The sequence below is a fragment of the Eurosta solidaginis genome, chromosome 4 (genome assembly GCF_040869045.1).
Source record: "Eurosta solidaginis isolate ZX-2024a chromosome 4, ASM4086904v1, whole genome shotgun sequence".
Lineage (NCBI taxonomy): Eukaryota > Metazoa > Arthropoda > Insecta > Diptera > Tephritidae > Eurosta > Eurosta solidaginis.
The window spans coordinates 247,173,191-247,193,470 of record NC_090322.1 but is presented as its reverse complement, the minus strand read 5'-3'; the positions used below and the strand labels follow the sequence as shown (position 1 = coordinate 247,193,470).

Sequence of the window (20,280 nt, the reverse complement as noted above, 5' to 3'; positions counted from 1 at the left end):
GTATAAAGTTCACGTACAGTGCGATGCTGGTCAGCCTTTACTGTAAATGGCAGACTTTTACGATAAATTCGCAGGAGTGAGTTGCCGAGTGTTAATGGGATACGCAACTCCACAAGAGAAGTAGGCGATAATGAGCAACACAAGTTTCTGTGTGTAACAGACGTTTTAGTTAGGCCAGAAGCCTACCACCAAGAAATACATTTCCGAGCTATGCGAATTCAAACAACCACTGTTATTAATGGCAATAAAATAGAAACATGAAACGCTCCGAGATATACAGTAAACTCACCTTCTCGAAGCGGATCTGAGCAGCCTGTTAATGGATTGAGCACCCTATAGCGAATATCAGTCGATTAATGGCAAACATAGGTGGCCCTAGCCATGTACAAGAACACTGCTCGCATCAGCCGGTACAGAAATTTCGACGGATCCAATATAATACTTTGATAAGTTCCGAACCGTTCTCACCGCGTCGAGAAGCGCTACGAATACCTTCAGCCTTCCTCACGATTTCGCAGAAGCTTTCCGGATAGTTTTCATAACGACACTGATATATATTCTCCCTAAAGAAAAAACATGATATGAGCGCAGAAGGGAGTGAACCTGTTGCTGCAATACAGGCACGAGGATCAACCCTGGCAAGAGCATTGCAGATGCAGTTCGCAGGGAAGTCGACCAGGAAATTAATTCCCTAACTGAATCCTGTCAGTATTCTTCGACTTGCAAAAAATGTTTTAACGGGATTGCCGATCCATTTGCCATCCCGAAATCCGAAATTATATTTATTAAAATCCCGAAATTTCTGGATTTTCGTGCAATCTCATATTGCAAATTTAAACAACTTTAACTTACGAATGGTGCCCTGTTTTTCACTTTTGATAGTATCTTATTTTAAATTACAGGAAATTCACTCTTTCGGGTAAAACTCACCTCTTTTTACACGTTACAAAACAATGATCTGATTTCGAAGGAAATAGACATCTTTCCATTCGGTGCAACTCGTGGTATACATTTAGAACTGCTCTCAACAATTTCCTGCCTTGGACGGTGCCATTTTCCTAGATGTTCTGGGCTCTGCGATGGTAGTCCCCCGACGGGTTGCATCGCGCTATACTGCCACCCAACTACACCGGGTGCCCTGATGCTTACCTAGGGACGTCCAGTCCTGTCCAAGGGCCCCAACAGCACTTGCAACCAAGCCCTTCTCAACCCACGCGCATTCACCCGTCTCCTACCCCCAGAGTGGCGATGTCTTCCCCGTTGCACATCAGAATACTGCAGTCAGGCGATGCAAATTTAGAAGTTATCAACTTCGACATCACTCCTGTCACTTGCTGGGCAGTGGATAACGCCCTGATGGCACTACTCACTAGCTAAAATCGCATTATTCTAGGCGATTTTAATGCACACTACGATGTGTGGCATTCTGATTTACAAACACGTAGCAGGGGTGAGATGCTGGCGAATCAAATAGAAGATACGGCGTTAAATCGGGTACGGTAGGAAGCTGACATAGCTCGCCAGACATCTCCATTGTAAGCGCAGGATTTGTAAACTGCATATACTAAAGTTAAGTTGTAACAACAACCACCTGCCTATACTACTCTCGTTTGAGCGATCCGCCGAATTCATTATTTTAGAGAAACGCACTTTCGTAAATTTCAAAAAAAAAAAGGAAACTGGAAGGAATATTAAACATATACAGACACCCTCCCAGGGAGACCGTCACTCTAACTCTACTTCGATCTTAATACTGTATTGTCCAGCTTGTAATGTGTCCCCACATGACTCCAACTATCTTTTCAATTGCAATGTGCAACCAGCGCCTCTAACAGGCCCTTCCCTCTGGGCCAACCCTGTTGAAACTGCAAGTTTCCTCGGACTCCCATTAGAGGATATTGATGAAAATTTGTGAGTAGTCGCACCTATTAGATGGGTCGAACCACTGCTACAACAACAACATAAGGTCCCTGAAAGAACAGACCCAAAAGATTTAAAAATTCAGCATAAAAAACATGTTTTATTTTCAACTTAAAAATGTATATAAAATATTTAAAAATAATAATACAAGTATCATGCGACTCAGATAAAGATATTATGGAAGAATATGTTTTTTTTTTTATTTCTTATTTATTTCTTTGCAATTGATATACTGGCGCTAAAAGGAAATTTGTATATAATTATCTAATATGATTTGGAATGTTTGCTATTTATTTATACACTATCTTTTTCGATTTTGAGATCCATTTCTTCAAAGCATATAAGACTATAATAATGCCAAAATTGTTGATTTCTTCAAAGCAAGCGCAATAATTACCAAAATAATATTTGCTTAAATATATCTATATATGTATGTAGGCGTGATTGTGTACGAATGCATTCATATGCAATATAATATAATAAAAAATACATTTGCATAATGAGATATTCTTTTTGCGTGTATTTATGTAAATAAATTAGCGTTAATAAATATGAGCATTTGTAAAGTGACCAGTTGCCGCTTTCAAAGCTACCAAGGAAACTTTTTTATCTGGCATAGTATTCGAGATTTCGATCATTTGCCATTTTTATAAAAATACTTTTTTTTTTAACTAAAGCTGGTGACATTGATGGCCTGTTCACCCACGTATACGCAACTATTCCGATGGTGTTAGAAGATCTTTTTCTGGTTCGTTTTCATTCAAAATTTGTGATAGTAAATCATGTACTGGTTCAAACGTTTTTTTCGCGCCACTATTCGTCAAGTTCTTATAATCGAACATATCATGATGACTTATGGTATTGTCTGTTTGTAACAGACCTTTGTCGATGCAAACTGTTTGCACTTGATTTAAACCAATTACTCTTTCTTTGACCATTCGATTGACTTCAGCATTTTTATCTCTTAATTTATTTGGTAGTTGACCACGAGGCAGTAGAGTCTACAAATTTGAATTATAAGAATTTATTGCAACGAAAAATATAACTGATTTCATACTTACTGGTAATACGATATAAGTGTCCGGTAACTTTGCTCGTATTCTACATACTATTTCCATAATTCCATCGGCTATTTGCTCTGCAGTATTTTCTATATTGTTAGTGCCTACATGCAATACTACAATCTAGAAAATAAGTAAATCATTTTTTTTATAAGAACACGTCACCCGAATCAAGCGGTGATGCTTTAATAGGCTGTAGGAGGTTCAACATACTTGGAATACAACTTGGTCTATTAGAGATTATATTGATCATGGCGGCCATAAAACCGTGAATCAAAAAAAAAAAAATAGGCTGTCGACCTCTGCGTAAATTCCTTCTTGAGCAGTTATTCTGTTGTTGTTGTAGCGATAAGGACACTCCCCGAAGGCCTTGGGGAGAGTTATCGAGTTGATGGTCCTTTGCCGGATGCAGATCCGGTACCAATCCCGACCATCTCGGGAACGATATGTTATGACCAAATGTGACCTTCTAGGCCATCCCACCCCCTAGATCCATGAGGAGTTCGGGGTCGCCAGAGCCTCGGCTGTTAATGAAACAGGATTCGCCACGGATAGGTGAGGCTAACAATTGGGTTTGGAGAAGCTATATATTGCGCTGGCAACCTGAAAGGGTTGCGCTACACAACCCCTTGAATCTATTTGCTATTTTAGTCGCCTCTTACGACAGGCATACCTACCACGGGTATATTTTAACCCTCTAACCCGTCATTCTATTGACTCTCAGCGTTTAGAGGAATATTACAACAAATATATTAAATCAAGACTTTCCATAATCACAAAAACCCTCCGAAGGCTTGGGGGATTGTTGCGGATGTGGGCAGTCCTTTTCAATGTCAACAAATTGTTCTCGCTGCAGTCGACGATAGTATTAGCGCGTGACGGATGAATCTCCGAAAAAGGACTGCCCATATCTATAAAACACCACTAAACTTTTGGTGCTTGGTTCGGCTTGTTTTTATTAAGATCATGTGAGGTAAACGTCAGAACCTTAGCTTGCAACTTAACGAATTCTAGAGAATAATGTTATTCGATTTTAAATGTAGACTTACCTTAGGCTTGACATTATCCAATTCACCATTTTCAATACGCCACAATACATTTTCGGTACGATCGCCGCGTATACTAAAATTAAGGCAATGCATCGGTGCAAAATATTGATTCCACGTTTCCGTATCTTGCAAAGTTTCTAATACACAATCCCCTAGAAAAATGACGTCCGGATCCTTTTCACGGCTCTCGGAAATAAAGCGACGGTGAATGCTAAATTAATATAAATTATTCAAATTATTTTATTCAAAATACGATTTTCATACCAAATCCAGCGTTCGTCGCCATCATCGTCCGGTCTTTGGGTGGGCACAGCGCATGGATTCATCTTTACTATCCTGATCGAAATTAAAGTCTAATTCCTCGATATTTCTTAAATATACACAAATAATACTTTAAAATTTCTTCTATGTGCATTAATAAACAAAAGTTTCGGCGATGTTTTCGGCGTTTCCCTATTTCAACAAATACTATAAAAGACAAACATGACATAAAAGAAATTTTCACAGTGACGTTTTGCAATGCTTCTTCTTTTCCAACTAGAATTCTCAATATAGAGAGAGGTTCGTTCCGTAACAATTAGATAACAGAATTCTTGTGTTTGGCAGCGGAATTTAACAGAATTCTGGTGCGTGGCAGAGGAATTTAACAGAATCAAAGAGGATAGATAATAAGAGCAAAGAGGATAGATAATAATAATAATAATTATCTATCCTCTTTGACAGAATTCTGGTGCATGGCAGAGGAATTTAACAGTATTCTGGTGCGTGGCACAGGAATTTATTCTTGTACACAACTCCATCTATCCCTTACAAGCCAACCTAATAAAACCGCACTGCGTTTTTTTAGCGCACGCAAACAACCGTCGTTTTTTGCTCTAACTGAAATAAGCATGCGTTGCGACAATATAAAACATGTATGCAAACGTCAAACCAAAATATATTACGCAGATCAAAAATTAAATCGAGTTAGCTTTTTACGCAGTAAATTTAATTTTGGTTGCTCTCATACAATTATATGTGCATGAGACATTTTTGACAGAAAACTGCCGCATGTCTTTATTAGGTTAGCATGTTACTCAGTTTTGTTACTATTGAGAAACCAAAATGAGAGTATAAAAAAGTCTGACAGAAGACTTTGCCTAATTTACATATAACCAAAGAAGAAGTATATCTATCCTCTTTGTATCTATCCTCTTTGTATCTATCTTGCTCTTTGGTTTAACTGGAAAATCTGCTTTTTTGACTGTGTACAACAAAATCACATGAACATTTTCAACTTTAGTTGCAAATCTCGGGTGACATTCAAATCGTGCGATTTTGTATTCCAAATTTTCAATTTTTTATAAAACAAACGTAAAATATTAAAAAAAAAAAAAAAACAGCGCCGCAGGCGAAAATTTGGAATAAAAAATCGCACGCTCTCATCAAAGCCAGTCAGTCACTGCGATTTCTCCCGACCGCGATCTGTCAGTTGCTGTGACTAATACCCAGGTACACAAATATATGCCATCCCTAAAAGCACAAATGTCAAATTTCAGTTAAAATAAATTGTTTATTTTCTTGATATGTGTAGAAATTTTGGACAATAACCCCACGAAATTCTAATTTAAACTAATTATATCTATGAAAGAAACAAACTACGAAACGTTGAGAAAAATGCAAAAGATAACACATAAAAATCTCCATACCTTTTGCCGTACTTGTCTCGAGGAATTTGATGATAAATCGTCGATAATGGGTGAAAAATTTAACATTCAGGAGGACGAGTTACTCCAAGAATGCATGGCATTGTTGTGCTCTTCAATGCCGTTGCTAGATGACATTCAATTACCAAAATTCGTGTGTCATAAATGTTATGAAAAGCTGAAGGCTTTTCATGACTTTCGTTACCAAACTATGCATTCACTTTGCATTCTAAACAATTTAACTAAGGAGTTAAATAAAGCTACCGAAGATTATAGACTAGATAGTGGGCAAGGAAGTGAAATGAAACTTGCGGATGAGATTTGTGGTAGCAAAAATCGGGATGATGGAATTTACATTCAAGAAGCATCAGGTGACACAAATCCAACAAGAAGTCACGAAAAACTGCAAAATTGCATTGCAAATGCGGTAATGAGATTGAAAAATGTAGCTAAGTATATAGTGTAATTTCTATACAATTACAGGTTGCCAAAATCTTGCAAGATCCAATTGATTATGCACACAACCATACTAGTGAAACTCGTAGTGGAGAATTAGATGAGATAGAAATAAATATAAGCGATATGAAAATGCCAGCTGCTGACGCGGAAGCACTAACGATTTTAAAAACTATAAAAAATGAGCCAAATCCACTACCACTCGAACAGTTGCTTAAAACGTCATCAGTACAAGATATTGGATATGATGCAGAATATGGAAAATCAAATGAAGATTACTCTAATTTATCATCTAGATTAGTAACCAAGACCAAAAGCAAAAAATCAGTTTGTATGAATATAAAAAAATCTACAAAAAATATTCAAGGGAAAAAATCTACAAGTAGCCAGAGCAATGCCGTTATTGGTAGTGGGGCGAAATTTAAATGTGATCAATGCCCACGACTTTGTATGACTTGGGAAAATTACGAAGCACATTTGCGCACACATCAGGGTCTTAAGCCATTTGTATGCGAACAATGTGGTCGCAGCTTTAATAAAGCAGATCGTTGCCGTTTACATGTGCGTGAAATGCACGCACCTGTTGCACTGCAATATATTTGTACATATGAAGGTTGCGACAAAGTATTTACACGTGAAGGTACTTACCAAAGGCATTATCAACTCAAACACAAATATGTCAAACGCGAACCTAGGAAATTTGTGTGTGAAGTGTGTGGCAGCACGTATACAAATGCAACGAAATTTAAGGAACATTGTTATAAGCATGCACCTGTCGAGGAATATCCATTCAAATGCAACGATTGTGGTAAACGCTATCGTGCAAATAAATCATTTAAAGAACACCAGTTACGCCATTCTGGTGTAAAAAAATTTATTTGTCCATATTGTGGCATGAAAAAACCTACAAAATATGAGCTACGTTCGCATATTAATTCTCATACAAAAGAGAGACAATGGTCTTGTACGAATTGCTCTAGCGTATTTAGTAGTTCAGCAAATCTTGGTAGGCATTTACGTGTCGTACACAAAGGATTACGCGAGTTTGCTTGTAGTTATTGCGATGAAAGATTTGGCAAAAAAGAGACTTTGAGACATCACGAAATGCGTCATACTGGCGAAAAACCACACGGCTGTGAGATTTGTAGCAAACGTTTTATTCAAGCTGTATCATTGCGTACGCACATGAAAGTGCATAACAAATGTTCCAATGCACGTAGTCAAAGTAAATTACCATTAAATGAAAACTTTGAAACAATTGTAGAAAGAACAGTAAACTCCGAAGCAGATAGTACAGTAATTAATATGTCGTAAATAGTCGTTTTATTAATCTTATCATAACTAAGATTACGTTATTATTGGGTTAGGTTAGGGTGGCTGCCCGAGGGCACACTTAGGCCAGTAGTACTAGGCCCGTTGTGATACCACGAAAAACACCGTTACCTTTCCTCTTCGAACCATTTTGAGGACCTAATGAAAGCTACCAGGTCCTTGACGTCATGCTCCACAACCTGACTCAGTATATCAAGAAATGGAGCTCCCAGAAAGCGCTGCCGTGCTCCGCTTAGTGAGGGCAGTTGCAAATGAGGGTACCACCGTTTCCTCCTCCTCATCCTCTTTACAACTCCTACAGCAACGACGATAAGGCGCTCCTAACCTTTCTGCATGCCTACATATGAGGCAATGACCCGTTAGTACCACCACAAGTGTGGAAATTGTATCCCTTCTTAGGTTGTACACATGACGGGATCTTTTAGGTTCCCATTTAGGCCAGGTTTCTTTCGATGTTCGACACCCCGGTGTTTGTAGCCATCTTTCGTCGGCTTGACGGTAGATGTGCTCTTTTAGCATTAGCTTGCATGTGGGCAGGGGTATACCTAAGCGTTCTTGTCCAGGAAGAACCTGCTTGGTTGTACCCTGCCTAGAGAGTTCATCTGCAATGCAGTTTCCCTCGATATCCCTATGTCCAGGGACCCATGTGAGGTGTACACGGTTCTGTTGAGCCATCTCTTGAAGAGATCGGCGACAGCTTAGTGCTAGTTCAGAATTGAACGAGTGGGAGCCCAGAGATTTTATGGCAGCTTGGCTGTCGCTGAAGATAAAAATTTCTTTGCCGACATTGTATGTCCCTATCCTAGCTGCGGCTTCCATTATGGCGGCAACTTCTGCCTGAAATACACTGCAGTGGTCGGGTAGTCTGAATGAGAGCTGGAGGTCAAGGTCCCTTGAGTATACTCCAACTCTACCGTTTAGCTTGGAGCCGTCCGTGTATATGCAAATGCTGTTGCTCATAGCAAGGCACTTATCCGACTCCGTCCAGTCATCCCTGCTGGGTATGTTTATCTTAAAGTTGGTTTCCGCAACTGTTGTGGTCGCACAGCGATCCGTGCTAGGAGGGAGAAAACTGTATTTGTTTAGTATACTTGAGTGTCCTGTGGTCTTGTTGTTCCAACACGACAACTCCCTTAGACGCAGGGCTGACGTTGCCGCTGCTCGATGACCAGCCAGACGTTATTATTTATGTAAATACATTTTTTCTTTTCCGCCTTCGGATTATTGTTTTCGAGATTAATATGCGTCTTTTGACACCTCTCTCGATATTTTTGGTAGCGTATTAGAAGTCGACCCCTCAACTAGACTTACCTAGAAGAGAATATGTCTTCAATTTATCGAAATAAAGAGATGCTGGCAAATATTTGGAATTTTCATTTTGGAACAAGTGCAGAATACATACATTTGTCAAAAAAAAAAAAATAAAAATAAAAAATTGGACTTTATAGAGATTTGGTAATAGTCTAGTTGAGGGGTCGACTGCTAATACGCTAAAAAAAATTTCGAGAGAGGTGTCAAACGACGCGTCTTGACATCAGTATTAGTAATCCGAAAGCGGAAAATAAAAATATTAACTCGTTCAAAAGATATTAAGGAAAAACCGAAAAAAGACCCGCGGGTACCTCTGAAACCATGAAACCATACCTCTGGATCCATAGTATTTTTGCGCAGAACACCTTTCTGCGTTGGCGGCCTTCGGCCGCGCTTATAAAACATAACTCTGGGCTACGCCATGCCAAGTCCGGGTGTGTGGTATAACCGTGGCTACCGCCACGGTGATGCACAATTTTTTTTGTTTATTAGCTATTTGTATGCAATATTTTACTTTTGGCAACTCTGTTCGATCGTCATCGTGTTGTGATTTTGACCTCGTAAAGGCGCAATCTGGGTAGGTGGTTTGTGGATTTCCATAAGGTTGGTTCGATCAGCTTTTTTATCTGGTTATGGCTAAGTCACCATTAATTGCCCCTTTACTGTTAAACACTGCTACCGCTGTCAAATGTTGTTAAAAGAGGTAGTGGATAGCGCTACTGGAATAACTTTGCCTCTTCGATTTCTTTAGACTCTGAATTCGAGACTTCAACTTCAGCAGGCCATCAGCCATGCGAAAACGACATCCCATAGTCGTCTGAAATTCCTACGTATATGCCAATAATAACGTAGCAAAGTAGCTTTCCAATCTGTGATACGCAATGTTAAAGGCCGTCATAGCCGGGCCCTTAAACTTCCATCATTATTCCGAACAGCTGATCAAATATAACTAATCAATTCCGGCTGTCAATTTTAGTATCATCCCTAAATAAAATTCATATGAAAATATGCAATTTAGTGCATTATTAATCGGCCTTAGTGCGGGAGTAACTTAAATCCCTAAAAAAAAATAATCGGCCTTATATTGTTAAAGAAATTAACATTTAAAAACAGAATCCTTTTGAAATTTTTTAAGATAATAATGTGCTACAAAATGGGTGAAATAACGCCGCAAAATATGCATACATTTTGCCGCACTTGCCTGAAAAAACCGAAGGAAAAATTTAGCATCTGGGAATGTGAGATTTTTGAAGTACTTGCAACATCTTTCACTTGCGAGCCAATTGAGAAGGACGACAAATTTCCTAAGTTTGTATGTAGTAAATGTTATAAGAAGCTTAGGTCGTTTTCTGAATTTCGTGCCAAATCGTTGAACTCGCATGGTATATTAGCTAGTATCGCCGCACAGCTAAATTGTTGCGGGAATCAAAAGGGAAGGGACAGTAATCAAGAAAGTGATAAACCGTTGAAAAATAGTGCAACGGTAAGTATAGAGTTGGAAAACTTTTAGAAATTTTCCCAGCAGCACTTAAACTATTTTTTGTCCCTTGTAGGTTTCGGCAGTCTCCGTTTTACCTGAATTCTCTGTCAAGGGGGCTAAAAACGATTATGAAACTATATTTTGCGGCAATATTGAACCTAAAGAGGAACACGAAATTAATGTTATTAATATAGCTCCATCTTATTTTCATGAAAACTCACCAGATTCCGACGATACAGATAGTGTAGATCGTTTAGAGGTCGACAACAAAGATGCAAACACACAAAATGAAGATGACAGACTGCCAAACTTGAGTGTTTCAATACATACGCCGAATTCGGAAGATGAAAGCAATGGTGCTGGCCTCGATGAAAAGCCAAAGAAGGTATTGGTAAAAAGAACTAGAAAAATAAAAAGTGAAAAGTTACGGCATGAAAATGCGACGGAATCTAATAAACAAAAACAAATGATCAAAAATGTTGGAGATGGTGGTCCTAGATATCAATGTGATCAATGTCCACGTCGCTGTGTTACCAAGGAAAATTATGAGGCTCACTTGCGCACACATCAGGGTCTTAAACCATTCCTGTGTAAGGAATGTGGACGCAGCTATAACAGAGCTGATCATTGGCGTGAACATGTACGTGAAATTCATGCTACTGCAAAGCAGGAATTCAAATGTTCGATCGAAGGATGTGACAAAGTATTCAGTCGTGAAAGTTCGTATAGAGCTCATTACAGAATAAAACATAAACCCTATATTAATCGCGAACCTCAACATTATGTATGTGAGGATTGTGGTAATAGATATAAGAATATAACAACGTTTAAAGAGCATCGTTACAAACATGCGCCCATAGAAGAGTATCCATTTGGTTGTGATGAATGTGGCAAGAAATTTCGTTCAAAACGTAGGCTACAAGAACATCAGTGGCGACATACTGGCATTAAAAATTTCGTTTGTCCACATTGTGGCATGAAAAAAGCAACAAAAAACGAACTACGTACACATATAAATTATCATACAAAGGAGCGGCAATGGCCATGTACGAAATGTACAAGTGTTTTCAATAGTTCAGCGAATCTTGGTATGCATGATCGTGTCGTACATAAAGGAATACGCCGATTTGCTTGTAGGTATTGTGATCTAAGTTTTGGTAAACCAGATACACTGAAGCATCATGAAATGCGACATACTGGAGAAAAGCCGCATGGTTGTGAGATTTGTGGCAAACGATTTATTCAAGTTGTAGCACTGCGTACTCATATGAAAGTACATAGCAAAGGCTCCGCGCATCGTACAAGTAAAGCATCTGTAACGTGACACATCATTAATACCTACATAAATCTGTTTTTATAAATAAACCTATACCCTTGAAATTCAATGCAGTATCAAACCCTTTGAAAATCTGTTAAGTTATGGCAAAAGCACACCATACACCTGTGTGCGAACATGAACGTGAGTATTTTTAAAAAAAGCTTATATTAGGTTCCCTTGTATATTTGCGTGTATGTATGCGTATATGTAACTCTTTTATACCAAATATTAAAAACGCGCCGGTACATGGCTTTTCAGGTGGTACGGCTATATTCCTGGTTTCTTAATGGAAAGTCTGTCTGTACTTAACTCATAATCGGTAAATAAATAAATAGATTTCCTATTTGAATTTGTCTGTTCCATAATACTAGAGATGCTGTTATGGGTTTCAAGGAGTTGATGAACGGAATAAAAAGCAGCCTAACTGCCAACCTCCTATACCCGAGGGGAATCTTGTTACAAACATGGCTGTATCCTAAACATATTTAGCAGGCAAGGCTCTGGCGATCCCAAGTTTCTCATGGAAGTATCATAATCTCCGATTAATGACGGGAAAGAGTTATGGGAAATCTTGTGTTTTAGTTACCGATTAGGTGTTAATTATGAAATGTCAAAACATACTGAGTTGGAGCTCAGTCAGGGCGATTTTAAAAGAAAATCTAAGAGGGCGTTCCCCTAACCCCAGCGGGTCAGAATATACCCGCGGTATAGTTGGAGCTCAGACAGGGCGATATTAATACAAAATCTAATAGGGCGTTCCCCAACCGAAATCTTAAATAGGGCGCTTTTGAAGCAAATTGTGATATAGGGCGTTATTCAAACTATTTCTGATAAAGGGTGATACTCACTGAGGAGTGAATATGTAAACTTATGAACTATTCTTTTCTGCTGATAACTCTCAGCTCTCTAGTAAGTTTGTATGTTTCATTCATAAAATAAGTACATTTTGTAACCACATTTCGACGATTCTTGCATATAAGCGTTAATCTGGGTAGTCTAAATCAGTTATAGAACGGATGTCCTGGGATAAATCTGGGTAGTCTGAATCAGTTATAGGACGGATGTCCTGACTTATTAGCGACTGGGTAGGTATCTTATATTCCCGAATTTCAATGGGCAGTGGTAGAGATCCCGATAAAAATGTTAAATGCAAATGCAACAACAAATTGATCCATATGGCATCGAGTTCCGTGAATACCGAGCCATTTTGTCGTCCCAAAATCCCGGACTACATTTAAATAAATCTCGGGAATTCAAGATTTCTTCGGGATCTTATATTTCAAATTTAAATATATTTAATTGGTTTATTTTGTTTCAAGTTTCAATTTGAAATCACAGTAAATACTCTTTCCCTTGTAAAGTATATTCTTCTCTAGACGTTTCATATTTCAATGATCCGATTTCAAAAGAAACATATTTTTTGATAAATGTTTTTTGTTAAACTACTCATATTTGTATACGTTACATAAATTTTTTAACGAAATTCAGAGGATCCGGTATTGACATTTTCAAATCCCGAAAGGCCGGGAGTGCAAAAGATTTTCCGGGTTCGATGCCTTGTAGGCACATTTCCATGGACCTATCGTATTTTCCTATTGGGATCGTTAGTAGTGGGAAAGTGAAATTCAAATTGATGTGAAATACTCGATAGCAATGTTGGTCACCACCACAAATCACAAGAGAAAAAAGGTAGGTGATTTGTGGGTCACCAACATTCTCGATGGCGGTTGAGGGTTGCGTTTAAAGTGCTAATTAAACTTCCTTAACCCTAACGCCATAGTCGTAATCATATTAATTAATGGTGCCTTAACCTAAAAATCGTGAAAATTTCATAAAAATGAAGAAAACGCAAAAAATTACAATCATATTCCACAAAAAATAAGTCTCTTTGTCATAACGTATACAAAATAATGAATAAAATTTACAAAAAGTTATTAAATCCACCAACTCAAATATTTTTGGTTATGGATATGGCGAGAAACCAAAAACCAATTGGTTGGCTATGGTATGGTTATGGCGTTAGCGTTACTGTATGGCACCATTAATCGATTACAGTGATTTCCATAAGGTAGGTTCGATCAGCTGTTTTATCTGGTTATGGTTATAAGTGCCCATTAATTGGCCCTTAAGGAAGTTTAATTAACTCAGCATTAATTGGCCCTTAATGCATAAGGTTGGGTTAAACTCATCTATATGAAAAAAGCTTATGTGACGGAGCTATAAGTCTTCGAGCTTCAAATTTTTTGAAGAACTTCTACAAAAACAAAATATTTCAGTTGTCACTTCTACCTTGTTTTATTTGCCATGGTCGAAATCGATTAAAGAATACCAATAATTTTTATATTTTCATCATAATAATATTGGACTAAACTAATCAAAATGAATAAGCTTTCGCGTAATAATTTGCAAGAATTTTGTCGAACGTGTCTCAGCAGCCTACAAAACCAAAACAAAAATGAGTGGGAAGATGATGCCCCCAAACACTTAGGAAGTAATACGAATATCGGAAACTATACTAATTCTAAGCACAAAAGATATGATCTGAGTGTATTGCCTCAAGTTAAGAAACTATTTGTATTATTTACATCTTTGGATATACCTAAAGAAAAGGATGAAATATATCCGCGAAGTCTTTGTCAGTTGTGTTACGATAAAATTATTGACTTCCAGGAGTTTCGCAATTTAGCAATTAATTCAGCTGAAGTTCTATTCAAAATTGTAAATAATTTAAGCGATGATAATGTTCAGGATGTTAAAAATGCGAGAATATTCCAACAAACGCCAGATGATTTTGATAAACAATTTAAGAAGCAAGCTCAGATAACTCAAAATGATTATCAAAGCAACGATGATGATGACAAATTGGTAAGATTCCAAATATTATGCTTATTTATAATAGCGTTCAAGTGGCTATTGCTTATTTATTGATAGTTAAAATGAGAAACGTAGATAAGTCATTTATACCAAGCAGTCCACATCAAAACGGCCGGTACGTCAATATAGTTGAGCAAAGTTATAATACATTAATAAGCAAAATAATATAGGTACATAAATAATTATTATTTTTTTGGCGATTTATACCTGGAAATTACAGGAGACCTCGTGGACTTCTATTGAACAGTGCCCTTTTTACATTTGCGCCGAGGACTTGGAGTAAGCAACTGGCCAGAGAGACCCAACATTTGGTCCTCCAGCGGGTTAAGGGGTCAGAATATACCCGCGGTAGGTATGCCTGTCGTAAGAGGCGACTAAAATACCAGATTCAAGGGGCTGTGCAGCGCAACCCTTTAGGTTGCCAGCGCAATATATGGCTTCTCCAAACCCAATTGTCAACCTCACCTATCCGCGGCGAATCCTGCTTCACTAACAGACGAGGCTCTGGCGACCCCAAGCTTCTCATGGAACCTTGGGGTGGGGAGGGATGGCCTGAAGGTTTAATGTGGCCACATAAATCGTTCCCGAGATGGTCGGGCTAGCACCTTAATGGTGCTGTGTTGCCAGAGCGTACCGGACCTGTATCCGGCAAACAACAACAACAACAATCCGACATTTGGCAATAGGTGCTCTTAGCGCACTCATGATCTTCAGAAATTCTTTCCTTCTCGCTGAAAGGCCGGTTGTTGTTTGAATATCTGCTATCTTTACACTCAGATTTATATCTCAAAGGAACTCGCCGTCCACTTAACCGCATCATCAGAAAATATTTTATAATGCGTCCTCTTTAAAATTAAAGTAATACATAAATTTCTCTCCACAATATACATTTGCTCTTTTATTTATTTATTTGTTTGTTAAAGTCAACACAGACACAAAGCGGTCGACTACTGGATATAAGATACAATACATATAACAAGGAAAGAAAACATAAGCGTAAAAAACAAAATTTAAAGTAAAAACCTAAATAATAAACGATCAAATTAATTAAGTTAAATTTTAATTAATACATATATCAAATCAAAAATAAAAATTAGTTAAAATTAATATTGAAATAAAATTGACATCGCATCATTGGTCTACGGTACGATAAACCAATCGATAGCACTACGTTACCGACTGTCCTACACCCCAAAATCTTGGGTGTGACGTTTGATGAGGATCTACATTTTGGTGAGCATGCAGCCGCAATTGTACCGAAAATCCAGAGCCGTAATAAAATCTTCAAATCTCTTGCTGGCAGTACTTGAGGAAAAGACAAAGAAACGCGAGAATACTCCCCATCAGGGAGAGAAATGAGATGCTGACCAAACAGTTCCTGTTGAATACCCAGAAACCTGGGCATCCCAACAGACATCTGATTGATGAACCAGCACCGCCTAGGGGCTTAAGGAGTCATCTCCGTAAGCATTTTGAGGAAATACGGCACCTGAGAACCCAATCGTATGAAGTGAAAAAACACAAGCAGGTCCTTGGTGAACTCCATAAACAGGCGTCGGACCTTTATGCCGGGAATTGCCCGGTGAATCCAGTGCTTAACGAAAATTATCCAAAACTTGCGGAAGAGGAGCGCATACTCCCCAGGGAAACGCGTGTCACTCTTGCTCAACTTCGTTCTGGATACTGTAACAGGTTAAACTCTTACCTATCCAGAATCAACCCCGACATACAAAATGTATGCCCCGCTTGCAACGTGTCCCAACATGACACCAACCATCTCTTCAATTGTAATGTGGAACCAACGCCTCTAACACCCCTTTCCTTATGTTGTTGTTGTAGTTGTAGCGATAAGGTTGCTCCCCGAAGGCTTTGGGGAGTGTTATCGATGTGATGGTCCTTTGCCGGATACAGATCCGGTACCACAGCACCATTAAGGTGCTGGCCCGACCATCTCGGGAACGATTTATGTGGCCACATTAAACCTTCAGGCCATCCCCTCCCTCCCCAACCCCAAGTTCCATAAGGAGCTTAGGGTCGCCAGAGCCTCGTCTGTTAGTGAAACAGGATTCGCCGCGGATAGGTGAGGTTGACAATTGGGTTTGGAGAAGCTACATATATGTTGCGCTGGCAACCTGCAGGGTTGCGCTACACAGCCCCTTGAATCTGGTATTTTAGTCGCCTCTTACGACAGGCATACCTACCGCGGGTATATTCTGACCCCCCTAACCCGCTGGGTGACCCCTTTCCTTATGGTCCACCCCTGTTGAAACGGCAAGTTTCCTTGGACTCCCGTTAGAGGATATTGATGACAATTTGTGATCGGTCGCGGCTATTAGGTGGGGCGAGCATTGCTACAACAACTACAACAACAACAACAAAGAAACGCTCATTACCACTTACAAAGCAATTGGCCAGCCGATTGCATGATACGCGTCCCCTATATGGTCGCCAAGCCTAAAAACTACTCACTGGAAGAAGCTAAACGCCTGTTACATAATGTGGCGAGAATACTCCCCACCAGGGAGAGAAATGAAATGCTAACCAAACAGTTCCTGTTGAATACCCAGAAACCTTTGTATTATTATTATTATTTATTTATTACTGCCAGAAGCCTAATTCTTAAATTGGAATGTATCTATCTTATAGCTAAGGTTTTACGATATTCATAAAATTTAGTTTTAAAGACTGTTATTTGGTTGCAACTTTTTATATCCATAGGCAGATCATTGTAACTTTTCAGACCCTTGTAGAAAATATTCTGTTGATCAATTTCAGTTATAAAAAAACGGCAATTTGAAATTATGTTTGTTCCTCGTATTTATGTTGTGAGTTTGCTCAACTAATGCTATATTTTTATTTTTATTTTATGAGAACACAGCCGTATGAAGCTAAAAACCACAAGCAGGTCCTCAGTGAAATCCACAAACAGACGTCGGACCTGTATGCCGGGAGTTGCCCGGTGAATCCTGTACTCAAAGAACAATACCCAAAACTAGCAGAGGAGGAACGCACCCTCCGCGGGTCACTCCAGCTTAGCTTAGATCTGGATACTGTAACAGGTTAAACTCTTACCTATCCAGAATCAACCCCGACATACAAGACATATATCCTGCTTGTATGTGTCCCCACATGACACCAACCATCTCTTTAACTGTATTGTGGAACCAACGCCTCTAACACCCCTCTTATTATGGTCCACCCCTGTTGAAACAGCAAGTTTCCTTGGACTTCTGTTAGAGGATATTGATGACAATTTGTGATCGGTCTCACCTATTGGGTGGGGCGAAGCACTGCTACAACAACAACAACAGCCAATCCAGTTGTTTATTTGTTTATGACTGTTTTTGATCTTATTGGGAACCCGTTAGATTATTCAATTCTTCAGCTAAATTTTTTTGTTTTCTTAACACAAGAAACTGGTTAAATACAAATTTGTTTCTTTATTTCAGCTTTTACCCGAACTAGCACCTCTCGCGAAACAATCAATTAAAAGTGAACCTCTGGATTATAATAATGCTAGCGATCCCAGTTCTGAAGTAATACTTCCAAATGATGATTGTACAGCGGATGATTTTTCTAAACCATTTGTAAAAAACGAAATCGATTTAGAATATCTAGAAGATGATGATTCCTTATTTAACTCCATTAGCGACGATTCCGATGACCAGGAGCAAAGTTTGCCAATTAAAAATGAAGCCGATATGGAGGAGTCTAGACAACGAACATCCAATGGGTCAACACGAAAACGTGATCGTAATAAGAGAGTATTAAAATGTCCTCTTTGTGATAAACAAGCATATAAACAGGTGTACCTGGACGCACACATACGTGCAATACATGAAGGTCACGAAAAACCATTCCTGTGTGTCGAATGTCAAAAATCCTATACACGTTACGATCAACTATACACTCATATACAGTCCAAACATTGCGTAGAACAGAAATTTATATGTGGTTTAGTTGGATGTGATGCTTCTTTTGAGTCAATTAAAACTTTGGAAACTCATCGGCATGTAGTGCACACTGGTAAGTAGAAGTTTTGATTATTTTTTACTTTTACTTTTATGATGAGCTCTTATAAACTAACTAGAACTATTTAGCTACATCTTTTGAATTCCAACAAATGTTAGAACTGCATCAAACACAACTTAGTATGGAAAAGAAAAATGAACAATGGACTTGCCAGCTTTGCCTGAAGAATTACAGTTCGAAACGTGCACTCTACGACCATCAACGACGTCATTCCGAAGTAAGAAATCACATTTGTAAAGTGTGTGGCGTTGGCAAAGTGACAAGTAGGGAATTGCAAATTCATATGCGTACACATACACCAAATCTAGAAAAGTTTAAATGTAGCCTTTGTCCACAAGAATTTAATCATAAAAATGCAATTTCTCGTCATGTGCGTGTAGTGCATGAGGGTCAGAGACGTTTTGCATGTAACTATTGTCCGAAACGTTTTGGTACACGCAATTCACAAGTATGTCACGAACGTTTACATACTGGTGAACGACCGTATAATTGTAAGATATGTCACAAAAGTTATCCACAAATAGAAGGACTAAAATCTCATATGAAAAGTCATGATAAGAATCTACGCAAACATGTTTGCTCGATTTGCACACAACGTTTCATCACCAAGAAAAATTTAATTGATCATGAAAAGCGACATCAAGGCTATAAACCACATATTTGCAATGTCTGTAGTCGTGGGTTCTTTTCTGCTGTAGATCTGGAAGTGCATAAACGATCACATTCTGCTGAAGAGATTCGCGCTGAGATGACGCGTGTGAGTTATGAGGCATATCAAGAGCAGCACGCAAATGATAGCTATGAAGCGAAAGATGTAAAAGAAGAAAGATATAAATCCACCAATGGACGCGGAAGTGAACAATTTTTAGGCTATAGCAGTTCGATGAGTAGCAACTGAGGTTGCGATGAAATACAAAGGATGAATTACATATACGTTTTAACAATTAATTGCACATATAAATGACCTTATCTAGGGTATAGGCAGTAATTGTATTAAATTTAAATATATAATTTAAGTATTTATTAAACATAACGAGTATGTGATTTTTGTTACGTTGCGTGGGAACATTTAATTTAAATTTGGTTCATTAAATTATGATGATCAGAAGCTTATACGCGAGAGATGTGTTTGACATGGTTAACCAATTAATGGAAGTCGAAAGAAAACTAAACTGAAAACTGAAAATGAACCAAGTAATAGGAAGTCGAAAAGAGAAGAAAAATCCTGAGCAGTGTTAACAGACACGGAGAGAGTGTCATACAAAGTTGCCCAGGGATTGCAAACGCATAACATGTAGACTGCATTCAAAAACGAGGAACAACGTAGAAAAAATATTAAATTACGCTTTTGGCGGGAAGGCGTATTAGAAAACAGGCTGCTTAGATACTTAACTTGCGAGCTCCAACAGAGCAGCAAAAACTCATAAATGTCATAAAGCACCAGAGCCGAACTTTTCAAATTTGAAAACAATTGCTCTCCTAAAAAACCAAAATTAATCATACTCCTTCATATATAACATAAAGACCTGCAATTAATAATTCTGGGAAAAATGGAAAAAAAGAAGAAACACAGGGAATTGAGACGTGGACAAAAATACGACATCAATCCTCAGAGGGCGAACAAATTAGAAACTGTGTCTCTGTTGGAAGGACCAACTGGAAAGCGATTAGAGTCCCCTTGGCGGCTAAAAAAAATATAATAAGTATGTGTAAGAAACTGGTTTGGGATGATTCATGAATCTTAACGTTAAGCTGGGAAGCA

At 38.4% G+C, this 20,280-nt stretch overlaps 3 protein-coding genes across 3 annotated transcripts; 2 read left to right on the top strand and 1 right to left on the bottom strand.

Moving 5' to 3' along the window:
- Positions 1 to 2,000: 2,000 nt before the first annotated feature.
- On the bottom strand, positions 2,001 to 4,559 carry Paf-AHalpha (Platelet-activating factor acetylhydrolase alpha). The gene is made up of 4 exons (XM_067785504.1): positions 4,295 to 4,559; positions 4,031 to 4,241; positions 2,982 to 3,104; positions 2,001 to 2,921 (listed from the first exon to the last, which is right to left on the bottom strand). Exons 1-4 carry the CDS (start codon positions 4,354 to 4,356, stop codon positions 2,637 to 2,639), a joined length of 681 nt encoding a protein of 226 aa, XP_067641605.1. The 5' UTR covers positions 4,357 to 4,559; the 3' UTR covers positions 2,001 to 2,636.
- Positions 4,560 to 5,555: 996 nt separating this feature from the next.
- Positions 5,556 to 19,638, top strand: LOC137248817 (zinc finger protein 585A-like). The gene is made up of 5 exons (XM_067779715.1): positions 5,556 to 6,142; positions 6,199 to 7,481; positions 13,973 to 14,477; positions 17,936 to 18,512; positions 18,587 to 19,638. Exons 1-5 carry the CDS (start codon positions 5,654 to 5,656, stop codon positions 19,414 to 19,416), a joined length of 3,684 nt encoding a protein of 1,227 aa, XP_067635816.1. The 5' UTR covers positions 5,556 to 5,653; the 3' UTR covers positions 19,417 to 19,638.
- LOC137251233 (zinc finger protein 391-like) lies at positions 9,791 to 11,679 on the top strand. Its single transcript, XM_067785493.1, has 2 exons — positions 9,791 to 10,297; positions 10,368 to 11,679. Exons 1-2 carry the CDS (start codon positions 9,956 to 9,958, stop codon positions 11,616 to 11,618), a joined length of 1,593 nt encoding a protein of 530 aa, XP_067641594.1. The 5' UTR covers positions 9,791 to 9,955; the 3' UTR covers positions 11,619 to 11,679.
- Positions 19,639 to 20,280: the final 642 nt, after the last annotated feature.

What these genes read in the sequence shown, in the direction of transcription:
- Paf-AHalpha (XM_067785504.1), bottom strand. Translation starts at nt 4,356, where the DNA reads ATGAATCCATGCGCTGTGCCCACCCAAAGACCGGACGATGATGGCGAC. An exon ending in GGCGACGAACGCTGGATTTG is followed by an intron (nt 4,242 to 4,294) that starts GTATGAAAATCG and finishes ATATTAATTTAG; the next exon opens with CATTCACCGTCGCTTTATTT. An exon ending in TGGATAATGTCAAGCCTAAG is followed by an intron (nt 3,105 to 4,030) that starts GTAAGTCTACAT and finishes CTTATTTTCTAG; the next exon opens with ATTGTAGTATTGCATGTAGG.
- LOC137251233 (XM_067785493.1), top strand. Translation starts at nt 9,956, where the DNA reads ATGTGCTACAAAATGGGTGAAATAACGCCGCAAAATATGCATACATTT. An exon ending in CGTTGAAAAATAGTGCAACG is followed by an intron (nt 10,298 to 10,367) that starts GTAAGTATAGAG and finishes TGTCCCTTGTAG; the next exon opens with GTTTCGGCAGTCTCCGTTTT.
- LOC137248817 (XM_067779715.1), top strand. Translation starts at nt 5,654, where the DNA reads ATGAAAGAAACAAACTACGAAACGTTGAGAAAAATGCAAAAGATAACA. An exon ending in AGTACAGTAATTAATATGTC is followed by an intron (nt 7,482 to 13,972) that starts GTAAATAGTCGT and finishes ATCATAATAATA; the next exon opens with TTGGACTAAACTAATCAAAA. An exon ending in ACGATGATGATGACAAATTG is followed by an intron (nt 14,478 to 17,935) that starts GTAAGATTCCAA and finishes TCTTTATTTCAG; the next exon opens with CTTTTACCCGAACTAGCACC.